Consider the following 15,840-nt stretch of genomic DNA (forward strand, 5'->3'; position numbering starts at 1 on the left):
GAAGAAGATAACACCAGACAACACCAGTGGTGAGAGTAGTGATAGAGACACAGCAAAAAGGTAAGCACATCAATGACCGGAGATGATGGTGACCTAGCCAAACAGAGACAAAGGCGGAGATAATGTCCAATGAAGTAATGGTCGGTGTTGGATTTTGACTTCGTCAGAGAAGAAGAAGGCAAGAGTTCATTCGAGTAAGAAAATGACAAAGAGACTAAGAAAGAAGGGTTGTTTTGATATTTTTTTTAGAATGAGAAGTTAGAAATGTGAGAAGAGGGAGAAATTATTTCATTTGAATAGGTATTTTAGTTTTTTTTTATTTAAATGGCTTTTTTGCAACTCAATATGTAGTTTGTTAAAGTTGGGTGATCTAAATTGCTTCCCAAACATGATTGTATACTTTAACGTATAATTAGTTCAAATAATTCAATCTATAAATTTAATAATAAAGTTAGCTTTTTTTGAATTAAGACCAACCAAATCTCACTTATTGTATGTGTACTTCGTCATTGTTCTCGTGGTATTCTTCTCCTTCTTTTTCTCTTTTTAATTTTTTTATTTTTTCTCTTCCTTTTTTCTCCTCACTAGGGGTGTGCATGGCCGGGTGAAATCAGGTTTGTCCTGACCCAGACCCGACCCTAAATATACACCGAATTTATTTTTTAGACCCTGACCCAACTCTAAACCCAATGAAGCCTAAACATTTTCGGGTTACAACTATACCAGATCCAAATCGGGTGAAAACTGGGTCGTTAAAGCTTTAATAATAATTTATAAAAAAAATTATTTATACATAAACTTATTTATGATACACTTATTTATAAAGAAAAAACTTGTTTTCGAAAAATTGATATCCATATTTGAACTTGAATTTATCTATAAATTCTAATTTGATGCTTCTTTGATCTATTTTCTAATTCAATAAGTGCGATTAAAATAAAATAATAAGTTTATAATTAATATAACATAATATTGAAATAAATTTAAAATATATATCTTTTTTAGTTCCCTTAAGGTGCACATGGGCCGGATGAAGCCGGGTTCGTCTTGATCCGGACCCGACCCGAAATAATGATCGGGTCTATTTTTGAGACCCTTACCCGTCCATAGACCTGGTGAACTCACGCCAAATTAGTCTCTAAAGTGTTCGAGGCCAGAACGGGTCTTCGAGTCGGACTGGGTCTTTGGACCGGGTCGGGCCATGTACACCCTTACTCCTCATCCTCCTTCATTATCATCATAGTCGTTGTCGTCGTCTTCTTCTTATCTTATACATGTTCTGTAAAATGACTAAGTAGAGAAATTTTCATACATAACATAGAAGTTTTGGTGCAAATTTCATAAATTTGTGAAGGATTACATGCGAAAAATATTGACACCCAACAACAAAATATCATATGTACAACATATAAATTTTTTATGCATAACCAAAAAATTTTCAAAGGCCACATGTTCAAAATATTGACATATAACTAACAAAATACACACAGTATATAAATTTTTGAAAGACCACATACCCACAATGTTAACTCACCCAACTAACAAAATACATTCGCAATAAAAATTTATGTGCTATGTACAAAAAATCACTATACTATGTATAAATATTTTTTTACTATATGAAAAAAAGTTTAAGTTATGTTAATAAATTTATGTTATGTACAAAAATTATATGTATAAAATTATTGTATTATATCAATAGGTTTTTGACAAAAATATTTCTGTGTTGGTGGAGAAGTGCGAAAAATACGTAGTATCATTGTAAATTTAAGTCATAGTTCTAAAAACTGGAACGGACAAATTAGTCAGACCGGCCCGACCGAGAACTGATGGCAATACTGATTTGATTTAAGGGAAAAAGTTGTCTGAAAAAATCGTATTAAAACTGTTAAACCGATTAAAAACTGGGTGATTGTACTTTGAACTTAACCAGGATTCGGCCGGTTTTCTTTAAACGGCGCGGCTTTGATATTTCATTAAAAAAAAGAAAAGGAAAAAGGGCTTCTAAAATCAAAAGAAAGAAACGCAAAAACCAGTCTCCTTTCCCTTTCTCACCTTTCAACTCAATCTCGCTCTTCCTTGAAAACCCTAGCCTCCATCGTGTCACCGTTTGTCTCACCATCACCTCCAGGTTCGTCATGGTTGTTCGCCAATCCTCCTGGTTCATCATGCTCAAAGGCCCTCCCCTCGTTTGCCCAATGCCAGCGTCTCAAGGTCCTACAAAAAGCAGCTCTTCATCTGTCGTTGCTCTATCAGGTTTTCATTGCCAACTCACCTGTGTTCGTCAAGCTTCCTGTCGTCCTTCGTTCTCCCTCAAATCTCTGCTCACTGCGGTCGTTGAAGGTGACGTCTCGAATACTTAGTCAGTGCTCAATACTTGGTCTTGGTTGATTGGATTTTCTCACTGCTTGATGATCAATTTCAATTTTGATGACTCTGTTACTGGGTTACTGCTTGATTTGATGATAAATAGCATTGCCTGTTGATGCATGAGCATCATAAGCATCTTTTCTATATGATTTGTATGGTATTTTGTTGATTTTCTATAGGATTTAAGTGAGTTATACCGTAGTAGATGCGACTTTGAGTTGTTGTGGTTTTTTGTTGATGTCAAATAGCATTCGGGTGAAGATTTGGCAGAATTAATGAAGAAGAAAGCAAGTGAAGTGCCCTCTGCCTTGGTGGTGCAAAATGACACATTACCGGCGTTTATCGCCAAACACCAGAAGCTTACCATTCCTCTCTGCAACCTTGGCGCTAAACGCCACATCACTGGCATTTAGAGCTAGGATTTGGAACGTGTGTATATAGTCTCTGGATGGTTTGGTGTTAAACGCCACATCAGCAGTGGACACCACGTTGGTCATTCAAATCACATGGATCCCATTCTAAATTCAAATAGAAAATAAAAATATACTTTTAGGTTTTAAGTTAATGTTTGAACCAATTAGGATTAGAGATACAAAAGGAGAAGAGATTAATTTTACGCCTCTCTTCTTCCACTTTTGATCAGTTTATACTTTTTACACTTTTAGGATTTTTTCTGCACCATGAGCAACTAAACCTCCATTGTTAAAATTAGGAGCTCTATTTATTTTGATTGATTAATACTATTGTTCTTCTATTTTGATTAATGCATTGGTATTTTATTCAAGGATTGAGTTTCGTTCTTCATCTTAAGGATTATAGTATATTGGAAAATAACTTTAATCTAAATAAATTTTTCTGAATTTTGGAAAAGATAAATCACTGAAATTAGGCTAAAACTCTTTTCTTATAATTCTTCAATTATCTGGAATTTATTTAATACATGATATAAAATCAAGTTTCTTTTGGGTTCTTAAGAATTGTGTGGCTTATAAATCAGAGATTATACTTAACTTTTTAGCATAATTAATTAATCAAGAAATTGACAGTTGAATTACCAAGGAATTGGAGTTCAATTACCTAGGATTTGCCATTAATTGTATCTTTTCAGGATCAAAGTAGATGATAATAATTGCTAGTTTGAAAATCTAAATATCTCTGATACCTTAACTCTCTTCTCATATTATCTCTCCACATATTTACTGTTTGCTTTCTTTAATTCATTGTTTTTTATGCTTTTTACTATTGAAACTCCAAATTCTAACTGTCTAACTATAATAATCGATTAATTATTGCTTGCTTAATCCGTTAATCCTCGTGGGAACGATAACCCACTCCTGTGGTATTACTTGATATGATTCGGTGCACTTGCTGGAGTTTGTGGTTTGTAAAAATTCGCATCAAATTTTTGGCGCCGTTGCCAGAGATTAATTATGATTAACAACTACCCGTTGATTGATTACCTAGATTAGACTTTTTCTTTCGTTTATATAATTTTTTCCATTTTCCTTTTATTATATTTCTTTTTATTTTATTTGCCTCACTGGAATTTCTCTTCACTCTGACGTAGAGAATCCCAATTTGTCTTATTTTCTGTGTGTTTATACAGAAAAATAGGGACAAAGAACCTCTTCTTGACTATGATCTCAAGATTGAAAGAACTCTCAGGAGACAAAGGCAACAAGCCAGAGCTTTGAGAATTGTAGAAGGTCTCAAGGACGAAACTGAAGAGGAAGTTGAAGAAATCAACATGGAAGCTAACAACAACAACGTTGTTATCAACAATGTTCTTGAGAAACTTAGGAGCACTCTTGGATCTTACCTGCCTCAAACCCTGCTCATTGTGGCAGTAGCATCGTTGTTCCTCCTGCGAATGCTAATAACTTTAAGTTGAAACCTCAACTCATTACTCTGGTACAACAGAACTATCAGTTTAATGAAAGCCCTCAGGAAGACCCAAACTTGTTCATATCTAACTTCCTGCAGATCTGTGATATGGTCAAAACTAATGGGGTTCCCGTTTATTTTTACCGGTTGTTACTGTTCCCGTTTGCTGTGAGGGACATGGCCAAATAGTGGCTTGAGACACAACTCAAGCAGAGTATAGCAACCTGGGATAATTTGGTCACTAAGTTCTTAACCAAATTCTTTCCCCCTCAAAGGTTGACAAAGTTGAGAACCAATATTCAGACTTTCAGACAGCTAGATGGCGAGTCTCTTTATGAGGCTTGGGAGAGGTACAAGGCTACGATCAGAAAATGCTCTTCGGACATGTTCTCAGATTGGGGGCAGTTGCAGATTCTTTTATGATGGAATCACTCCAGCTTCAAGAATTTTATTGGATAACTCTGTAGGAGAATCTCTGCACATGAAGAAGACTACTGAAGAGGCCTTAGAGTTGATTGAGATGGTAGCTAATAATCTGTATCTATACTCTTCAAAGAGAACAAAGAGAAAATGAGTCATAGAATTGGATGTCTTGGATACTATTCTTGCTCAGAACAAGACCATGTCTCAGAATATCAATGTCATCACTCAACACTTGGGAGGTATGCAAGTTTCAATTGTGAATACCCAAGATGCTTCATATGACATGAGTGGTGGGGTACTTCAGATGGAAAGCTTTGAGTATGAGTAATCTCCTATGGAATAGGTTAATTATATGGGAAATGCTTCACGACCGTCCAACAATGATCCCTTTTCTAAAACCTACAATTTAGGATAGAGAAATCACTCTAATTTTGGTTGGGGAAATCAAGGTCAGAGGCAACAAAACTTCCACAACCACAACTCCCACCAAGATAATTTTAACAACCACTACCAACCTCCTCAATCCTCAAATCTACCCCAAATTCCTCAGAAATTCTCTGCCTTATAAACAGCATTAGCAGACCTCTCTAAATAAACCTTCATCTTTACCCAAAACACTAATAGCTTCATGCAGGAAACTAAAGCCTCCATCAGGAACTTGGAAGTCCAAATGGGTCAATTAGCCAAACAAGTTGCTGAGGTTGCTAAGAAGTCTACCAACAGCTTCTCTAGTAATACAGTTCCAAATCCAAGGGAAGAGTGCAAAGCTATCCACCTGAGAAGTGGTAAGGCGGTAGGTAGAGAAGCCCAGGGTAGTGAGGAACAAGTTGAAGAAGCTCTGGAAAAAGCCAAAGACACTGAAGAGCATGCCCCTACAAGCTCCTCCTCGAACCCAAATAAAGCCAAGGAAGAGCAACCCAAGGTGAAGATTCTAATGCCTAAGTATAAGCAAAAAATTTCCTATTCCAGAGGCTTCAAAAGGCAACCAAGGACAAGCAATTTTCAAAGTTCTTGGAAGTCTTCAGGAAGTTGCAAATTAATATTCTTTTTGTTGAGGCTCTAGAGCAAATACCTCTATATGCTAAATTCATGAAGGAACTGTTAACAAAGAAGAGGGATTTGAAGGAAAATAAAATAGTGGTTCTTACCAAGGAATGCAGTACTATAATTCAGAAAAATCTCCCACAGAAGATGAAGGATCCGGGGAGCTTTTTAATTTCTTACACCATTGGTGAAGTCACTATTCAGAGAGCTCTGTGCGATCTTGGAGCCAGCATCAACTTAATGTCACTTTCTTTAATGAGAAAGCTCCAAATTGATGAGGTAAAACCCACTAGGATTTCTCTACAACTTGCTGACCATTCAATTAAATTTTCACTTGGAGTTGTTGAGAATTTGCTAGCAAAGGTAAAAACCTTTATATTTCCCGCTGATTTTGTAATCTTGGATATGGAGGAAGATGTTAATGCTTCTATTATTTTGGAAAGACCTTTTCTGGCTATTAGGAGAGCCCTGATTGATATGCAAAAGTGCGAGTTAACTCTGAGAGTCAATAATGAACAGATTATTCTTAATGTGTTTGAGGCCTTACAACATCTTAGTGACTCTGAGGATTGCATGAAAACTGATTTGATTGAGCCATTGATTTAAGAGGTCTTAGAAGCAGAAAAAATTCACAATTCTTTAGAGCCCCCCTTGTAGAGGACAATTTGACTGAGACTAATGAATCTCCACAACCCAGGGAGGAGCCACACGTGCTCAATAAGGAAAAGGGGCCACCAAAGCTTGATATGAAACCCCTGCCTTCTTTTCTCAAGTACGCCTTTCTGGTAGATGAGAATTCCTATCCAGTGATTATAAGCTCCTCTTTGAACTGATGTAAAGAGGAGGCGTTGCTACAAGTCCTGAGAGACCATAAAATAGCTCTTGGATGGGACATTAGTGATCTGAAAGGGATAAGCCTAGCTATGTATATACACAAAATCTTACTCGAAGAAGACTCAAAACCCGTAGTGCAACTACAGAGGCAGCTTAATCTGGTTATGAAAGAAGTGGTCCAGAAAGAGGTTATGAAGTTGTGGGATGCAGGGATTATATACCTAATTTCTAATAACCCTTGGGTGAGTCCCGTGCAGGTTGTTCCCAAGAAGGGAGGAGTTATAGTAGTTACCAATGATAGGAATGAGCTGATTCCTACAAAAACTGTCACTGGTTAGAGAATGTGTATTGACTATAGGAGGCTCAATACAACCACTAGGAAGGACCACTTCCCTCTCCCCTTCATTGATCAGATGCTTGAGAGATTAGCTGGACACACTTTTTACCGCTTTCTCGAAGGTTATTCAGGATATAATCAGATTGCAGTGGACCCTCAAGATCAGGAGAAAACGGCCTTTACTTGTCCCTTTGGCGTGTTTGCTTACCGCCGGATGCCGTATGAATTATGCAATGTCTCATCAACTTTTTAAAGGTGTATGCTTTCTATATTTTCTGATATGGTTGTTTATTGAGATATTTATGGACGATTTTTTTGTTTTTTGTAATTCTTTTGATACTTGCCTGCAACACCTTTTCTTAGTCTTGAAAAGATGCCAAGAAACAAACCTTGTTTTAAATTAGAAAAAATGTCGTTTTATGGTGACTGAATGTATTGTTCTTGTGCACCAGATTTCAAGCAACAATAGAGTTTCATAAAACCAAGGTAGAGGTAATTGAGAAATTACAACCACCTGCTAATGTGAAGGCAATACAGAGTTTTCTTGGCCATGCTGGTTTTTATAGAAGGTTTATAAAGAATTTTTCAAAAATTGCTAAACCTTTGAGCAACCTCTTAGTTGCTGATGTTCCTTTTTGTTTTACTGATGACTGCATGCATGCCTTTGAGACTCTGAAAGCTAAGCTTGTCTCTGCAGCTATCATAGCTTCTCCTGATTGGGATTTACCATTTAAGTTAATGTGTGATGCTAGTGACTATGCTATAGGAGCTGTTTTGGGGTAGAGACAAGACAAGCTATTGCATGTTATATACTATGCCATGTCTTACATGATGCCCAAAAGAATTATACAACTACAGAGAAAGAACGTCTAACTGTGGTTTATACATTTGATAAGTTTAGGTCCTATCTGATTAGTTTAAAAGTTATTTTTTACATTGATCATGCTACACTTAAGTATCTTTTGACCAAGCAGGATGCTAAACCTAGATTGATTAGGTGGGTGCTTCTTTTTCAGGAGTTTGACATTGAAATCAGAGACCGGAAGAGGTCAGAGAATCAAGTAGCTGACCACCTTTTTAGTATTGAGCCTGAAGAAGCAGTAGTTCATCCTATTCCAGTAAATGAAGTCTTTCCTGATGAGCAGCTCTTTGTTATACATGGAATTCCTTGGTTTGTAGACATAGCAAACTACAAGGTCAGCAAGATCATCCCCGAAGAATTCACTAAACAGCAGGTTAAGAAGCTATTCCATGATGCGAAGTATTTTTTATGGGAGGAACCTTATCTATTCAAGAGATGCTTAGATGGGATCATCCAAAGGTGAATACTAGATGAAGAAACAAAGCAAGTACTTTCGCATTGTCATAGTTCCGAATATGGTGGCTATTTTGGTGGAGAGAGAACTGCAACAAAGGTCCTCCAATACGATTTTTATTGGCGCACTCTCTTTAAAGATGCTTGGGATTTTGTCAGGAATTGTGACCAGTGCCAGAGAGTTGGAAATTTACCCAAGCATAATGAGATGCCACAACAAGCTATCTTGGAAGTAGAGTTGTTTGATGTGTGGAGAATTGACTTCATGGGACAATTACCTCCCTCATACTCCAACAACTATATTTTGGTGGATGTGAATTATGTATCTAAGTGGGTGGAGGCAGTGCCATTGGCCACCAATGATGCCAAAGTTGTGATTAGCTTTCTCCAAAGGTACATATTCAGTAGGTTTGGTGTCCCATAGACCTTAATCAGTGATGGGAGCAATCACTTCCACAACAAACAACTGGATTCTCTTCTTTAGAGATACGGGCTCTGACATAAGGTAGCTACCCCTATTACCCTTATATAAGTAGACAGGTGGAGGTCTCTAACAGAGAACTCAAATGGATTTTAGAAAAGATCGTGATTGCTTCAAGGAAGGACTGGGTTAAGAAGATAGATGATGCTCTCTGGGCTTACCGAAAAGCTTTCAAGACTCCTATTAGTATGTTCTCTTATCAGTTGGTCTATGACAAGACCTGTCACTTGCTAGTGGAGTTGGAGCATAGAACTTACTAGGCTACTAAGTTTCTGAACTTTGATCCCAAGGCTGCAGAACAAAAGAGGCTCCTCCAACTCAATGAGCTTGATGAATTTCAAACCTCAACTTATGAAAATGCCAAGCTCTACAATGAGAAAATAAAAGTGTGGCATGATAAGAAGATAGTAACCAGAACATTTAAGCCGGGCTAAAAAGTCCTTCTCTTCAACTCAAGGCTCAAAATATTTTCAAGGAAGCTGAAATTCCAGTGGACAAGATCCTTTCTGGTCACTAAATTGTCTCCCTATAGTCATGTGAAAATCATCGAAGAAAACTCCAACAGGAGGTTTATGGTAAATGGTCATAGGTTGAAGGTCTATCTTTGTGGCGACATCGATTGCCAAAGGACCACTCACCTGCTTACTTAGCAGAGTTGAACCATCAAGCTAGTGACGTTAAAGAAGTGCTCTTGGGAGGCAACCCAATCTTTAGTATCCTTTATTTACATTTTTTTTATTTTTTTTCTTGTTTTCTTAGTTCATAGCTTTCTTTATTCTTACCTTTATTTGAGTCATGCAAATTGATTGAAATAGAAACAGGGAAGCTTGGAACAGGCATGGGAATATTTTGAAGCTGATGTTGCATTCTAGTACCTGGCATTTAACGCCAAGTATGGGTGAAAAATATGAGTGGCCACTGGACACCTGGCATTTAGCGCCGTTATTCAGCGTTTAGCGCCAGGTGTGCGACGCATGAGGAGGATGCTACTGGCACCCTGGCGTTTAGCACCAGGGGTGCGTTAAAGAGGGAGTTATTTTCTGAAACCCTGACGTTTAGCGCTAGTTTTTGGTCTTTAGTGTCATGTCACTTAAAAGAAAAAAGGATTTGAAGCTGGCATTTAGCACCAACTCAACAACGTTTGGCGCCGGTATAAAAATTTTAAGTCTGGTGTCCTCGGGAAGGTTGGCACTAAAGGCCACCAACCAGGTGTTTAGCACTGGCATCGCATACCTCAACCTTTCCATTTTAAAATTCAAATTTTTGCCCTGTGACCCCTTTTTTCTGAACCCTACCCCTGATTCTCTCCCCTACACTCTATCCTTCCTCCATCCAATCACTCCCCACTTCACCATAATCCTCCCTTTCCCAATACACCCTACCAACCCCTAACTTCTCCCCATTAATCCCCCCTCTTCGTGCAATTCTCCCCCAATTCCCATTTCTCTACCCCTTCTATATATGCCACCAGCCCCAATCCTTTCTTCCTATCCCAATCCATTCCCTCTCTCCCCAACAACAATCAACGCCCCTCCCTTTATCTCTCTCTTTTTCTATAATTTATTTTATTTTATTTCTTTATCCTAGCCTCCTCCACACTATTTCTCCTTTTTCCCTCAATAACCGATACCCATACCCCCTCCCTTCTTCGTCCTTCTATTTTTTTGTTCTTCCCCTTTCTTTTATTCTTTTTTGGCGTGAGGAGAAGCAAATCTTCAAGTTTGGTGTTGCCAAGCAAGCTCCTAATTTTTCTTTATCAATGCCACCAAAAGGGTCAAGAATCTTCATCGAGGAAGAGAAAAGGGAAGGCACTAGAAACAGCTCCTTTTGATGCAACACAGTTCCGTACCAAATTACTTGAGGAGAACTTCTTTGAACTCATGAGCAAGAAAATGGTGATTCCAGAGGTTAAATTTGATCTCAAGCCGGATGAATATCCAAAAATCTGGCAACAAATTGAAAGGAGAGGTTGGGGACTCCTATGTAATCCACACACCAAGGTCGGTCAACTGAAAGTCCAAGAATTCTATGAAAATGCTTGGATCACATATAGAGATGTCCGTGGTGTGAATGTAAAGGACTACCGCACCTTTGTGCGAGGAAGAGTCCTCGACTTTAGTCCGAGGAGCGTGAAGGAGATGCTCCACTTATCACCTCCAAGTAACCCCTCACGGTTGGACGCTTATGATGAGACGAGGAGTCGAGATCGTGATCATATGCTTGAGGATATTTGTCCCGGGAGTTTAGTGGAAAATGGGTGTGGACGGACTCCCAAATCAATTCAGACAGAGTGGCCTCAAGCCAGTGGTGAAAGAATGGTTGGAGTTCATCCAACGATCCATTCTTTCAACAAGTAACCGCTCCGAGGTCACGGTGAACAGAGCCATCATGATCCATTATATCATGATCGGGCATGAGGTAGATGTGAGTGCAATAATTCCTCAACAAATATACCACATTACCCCTCCTCGCATGCTAAGTTGATCTTTCCTCATTTCATTCATCACCTATGCGAAGCCGCAAGGGTGAACTTGGAGAATGACTTCCTCATTCCTATTGAGAGGCCAATCTCAAAAAAGAATATGGAATATGCAAGGGTTGTGGTTCAGAGAAGAGAGTAAGCTGAAGAAGAAGAAGTTTCACAAGCTCCTCCACCACAACAAGAACAACCCCTCATGCCTCAAGGACAATAGTTTCCACCACAAGAGAGTATTGGCAACAACTAACTTCCTCCTTTAAACAGATCAAGGTGAACCATAAGAGTATTGGCAACAACTAACCTCCTCCCTTAAACAGATCAAGGTGAACCAAGACAGCCAAGGTGCCCTCCTTAACCAGATCAGGATTGAACAAGAAAACCAACGAGTTGAGCTCGACAACTTTAGGTGGGATATAGAGGCTAGGATGTTGAGACCAAGAGAGCCACAGAGAGTCAACAGGCTGAGGCGGAAGACGACCATGATAACTGAGGTGGTGGAGTTCTTTTCATGCTTATTATTTCTCCTTTCCTTTATGATTATATTATATTTTTGTTTTCTGTTTAAATTTTTGTCATTTGCATGATTTCTAGTCTTTTTAGTTTTCTTTTAGTTAGCTTTTGTTTTAATGATGCCTCGTGTATTATTCTTCAAGCATTATTAAAAAAAAAAGAAAACAGAAAAGTGGTGTTAATGCTTTAGAAATTGAGTTTATTTAACAAATGTCTTGTCAACACATGTGGTGTTATTTACTTGTGATTATGATTGCGTAGAAGAGAATGATGTATGAATGCCCTTGGAAAAGAGGAATGTTAATTTGTGATGAACATGGACTTAGAGAAGTGTTATGAAATCTCCAAAACAAACAAGAGATTTTTCTTTGAATCAAAAGAATCAACCAAAAAAATGAAAAGAGAGAAAAGAAAAAGCAAGAAAAAGAAAAGAATGATGAAAAGGGAAAAAGAAAAGTAAAATTGTAAAGCTTTGAGCATCAATGTCTGAGACCCAATCATGTTTCTGTGGTGTCTATTGTCCAAGGGAAGGCTAAGATTATTAGATCCGATGGGTGCTTCATCACTTGGTAACTTGGGCCAACTAGTCCGAAATTATCGATCAAAAGTCCACTGTCAAAAGCCGCCTTGAAACAAGACATTTAGTAGTCCAAAGAGACTCTGGACATCGATGTTTGGGAATTTAAAACCTCAGTTATATGCTTGTGATGCGACCGTGTCAAGGATAGGCTTGAGTAACTAGATCCGTAGGGTGCCTCATCACCCGATAACTTGGACCAACTAGTTCAGAATTATCGATCGAACGCTCACCATCAAGAGCTGCCTTGAGACAGAGCACTAAGAGTTGTCGACAGAAAAAGTTCTCGATGTTTTAAATAAAGGAATTCAAGGATCAATCAAAGCTTAAGGAAAGAGAGACTTCATAACATCATCCAAGTTCTAGTTCTGTTCAGATATTGACATTCCCAAGATTTCAAGGAGTAGTGATAAGCAAAGAAACACTCATGATCACAGTGTTGCTAAACCCCACTCATAAGATAGACATGAACTTTTAATAAGAATTCAATTCTTAATCAAACCCATTTCAATTTCCTACTGTTTGAGTCGCTTGAGGATAAGCAACACTTTAAGTTTAGTGTTGTGATGCATGAGCATCATAAGTATCTTTTTTGTATGATTTGTATGGTGTCTTATTGATTTGTTAGAGGATTTAGGTGACTTATACCCTAGTAGATGCGACTTTTGAGTTGTTGTGGCCTTTTGTTGATTTCAGGTAGCATTCGGGTAAAGATTTGGTAGAATTCATTAAGAAGAAAGCAAGAGAAATGTCCTCTGCCTTGGTGGCGCTAAACACCACATCACTGGTGTTTAGCGCTGAACACCAAAAGCTTACCATTCCTCTCTGCCACCTTGGCGCTAAATGCCACATCATCGGTGCTTAGCACCAGGACTTGGAACGTGCATGTATAGTCTCTGGATGGGTAGCGCTAAATGTCACATCATTGGCGTTTAGCGCCGACAGTGTATCCAATAATGGCTCCATGTTGGTCACTCAAATCACACGGATTCCATTCTAAATTCAAATAGAAAATAAAAAAGATACTCTTAGGTTTTAATTTTAATTTTTGAATCAATTAGAATTAGAGATATAAAATGAGGAGAGATTAGCTCCACGCCTCTCTTCTTCCACTTTTGGTTAGTTTACACTTTTTACACTTTAAGAATTTTCTTTGTACCATGAGCAACTAAACCTCCATTCTTAAGGTTAGGAGTTCTGTTTATTTTGATGGATTAATACTATTGTTCTTCTATTTTGATTAATGCATTAGTATTTTATTCAAGGATTGAGTTTCGTTCTTCATTTTAAGGATTATAATATATTGGAAAATAACTTTAATCTGGCTAAATTCTTCTGAATCTTGAAAAAGTTAAATCATTGAAATTAGGTTGAAACTCTTTTCTCATGATTCTTCAATTATCTGAAATTAATTTGATACGTGACATAAAATCATGTTTCTTTTGGGTTCTTAAGAATTATGTGGTTATAAATCAGAGATGGTACTTAATCTTTTAGCATAATTAATTGATCAAGGAATTAACGGTTGATTAGGTTAGAAGAAATTGAATTACCAAAGAATTGGAGTTCAATTACCTAGGGTTTGCCATGAATTGTATATTTGCATGATCAAAGTAGATGAGAATAATTGTTAATCTAAAAATCTAAATATCTCCGATACCTTAACTCTCCTCTTATATTATCTTTCCACACATTTACTGTTTTCTTTCTTCAATTCACTATTTTTTTTTATGGTTTTTACTATTGAAACTTTAAATTCTGACCGTCTAACTAGAATAATCAATTAACTATTACTTGCTTAATCCGTTAATCTTTATGAGAATGATAACCCACTCCCATGATATTACTTGATACGATCCAATGCACTTACTGCTAGTTTGTGGTTTGTAAAAATATGCATCACCTGTGTTATTGATTCACTGCTCATTCTTGTTCTTATATTCCTATAGCTATAGTAATTCATCACTTCGACAAAACTGTTTTTTAAATAGAAATTATTCTAGACAAGAGGAATGATTTTTTAAAGAGCAATAATCATAAGAAGTTGCTAAAATGCTAACTATTGCATATATGAGATAAGTTCCATCGTGGCATAAATATGGAGGCAATTTGGAGGACATAAATAACTTCAGTAAATTTTTATTTGATTTCTGAAGATATGTTGAAATTAATTCCAATCTCTGACAATAAATTTATATATGCTTATAAATATATAGTCTACAATAAATTAAAACTTTGTAAAGATGAATTATGGCATGGTGTTGAACTGTTGATCAATATGGACTATTTTAGTTTAATATTGTTGAATTGAAATTATGTGTTGTTTTACTAAAATTTTAAAGATCACACTTTAATAGTTGATTTTGCATATTAGTAACTGAGCCTTTAATAGAATTTAGAGGTGTTGAAATTTGAATTGGCAGGGTTAGAAACTAGAATTTACTTGTATTTTTGTTTTGTATTTTTAATTATGTTCAACGACAAAATAAACATGTGTAGGTCAAAAGAACCTAAGTTCAGATTGTGATTCTATCACTATATAATATTCAAAAAATACATGTGGAGAAATAGTAATTTTACGTATTTAAAAGAACTATATTTTTAGTTGAAAATTAGCACTAGATAAGTTTCTGCATAATAATATGAGTAAGTTTATGTATTTATAAATGATAATTTTGGACACTAACTTTATAGATCTCCTTGTTTTGTGCAAGTTTTTCAAATAGTTTTAGATATATGAAGAATCTTAAACTTTCTCCTAAAATTTAATCATGGAAGAGAGATAGTCATTGACATGATATCAAAATATGAATCAAGAGTTCAACCCTTGTCATTTTTATTTTAAGTTGGAGTATATTATCAATATCAACAAGCTTAAAAAGGTTATATTTTAGTATGTTTATTTATATTTAATTTTTACTTTATTATAAAATGATTATTTTAGTTGAATTTATTGGACCAATAAACCAATAAACCGATAACTAAAATGATTCTATGGCTGATCCGATTTTCAGAACCTTTATTTTAACGCGTTGGACCAACCCCACTACTCATAGAATTAGAAACACAGATAGTAATAGAGCGAGACCAAAAAGAAAGAGTAAAAAAGTAGAACGAAATTTAATATAATTTCTTTTAGGAATTAGGGGTCTTTAAATCCAAACTAATCCAAATTAAACCGCTCATTCAATCCAATTCAAATCGAAAATTGATTAAAGCCGCACTAATTTGGATTTGATTGGATTCTATTTTTTACAAACTGCTGCATCGGATCGGATTTCAGACCTAATCCAATCCAAACCGCATAATGTACTATAATATTATTATTTTATTATTATATTTACAATTATAGTTATAACATATTCAATTTGTTATACATTTTTATATTATCCATGTATTATTATTATTTAATAAATATTATTGTTGAGACTTATTATGTCAGTTATTTAAATTTGATGTTAAAACTTATTATATATATTTAATTTTTTAATTTATAAGACCGCAAATTTAATTCAATCCGCTTAAAATTAGATCATATTATATCTGTTTTTTTTAATCATTCAATTTAAATCCCACCACAAATAAA

The 15,840-nt window shown here is 36.3% G+C and overlaps 1 protein-coding gene across 1 annotated transcript; it reads left to right on the forward strand.

Moving 5' to 3' along the window:
* Positions 1 to 4,573: 4,573 nt before the first annotated feature.
* On the forward strand, positions 4,574 to 6,327 carry LOC127744887 (uncharacterized). Its single transcript, XM_052257713.1, has 4 exons — positions 4,574 to 4,777; positions 4,868 to 4,972; positions 5,312 to 5,599; positions 5,647 to 6,327. The coding sequence occupies exons 1-4, from the start codon at positions 4,574 to 4,576 to the stop codon at positions 6,325 to 6,327; spliced, it is 1,278 nt and encodes a 425-aa protein (XP_052113673.1).
* The last annotated feature ends 9,513 nt before the right edge of the window (positions 6,328 to 15,840 follow it).

The sequence above is a fragment of the Arachis duranensis genome, chromosome 2 (genome assembly GCF_000817695.3).
Source record: "Arachis duranensis cultivar V14167 chromosome 2, aradu.V14167.gnm2.J7QH, whole genome shotgun sequence".
Classification (NCBI taxonomy): domain Eukaryota; kingdom Viridiplantae; phylum Streptophyta; class Magnoliopsida; order Fabales; family Fabaceae; genus Arachis; species Arachis duranensis.

Bases quoted from the DNA above. Each gene is read 5' to 3' on its own strand.
- LOC127744887 (XM_052257713.1), top strand. From the start codon at position 4,574: ATGGCGAGTCTCTTTATGAGGCTTGGGAGAGGTACAAGGCTACGATCA. The intron at 4,778-4,867 runs GTAGCTAATAAT...ATTCTTGCTCAG, and splicing joins CCTTAGAGTTGATTGAGATG to AACAAGACCATGTCTCAGAA. The intron at 4,973-5,311 runs GTACTTCAGATG...AGCTTCATGCAG, and splicing joins CATATGACATGAGTGGTGGG to GAAACTAAAGCCTCCATCAG.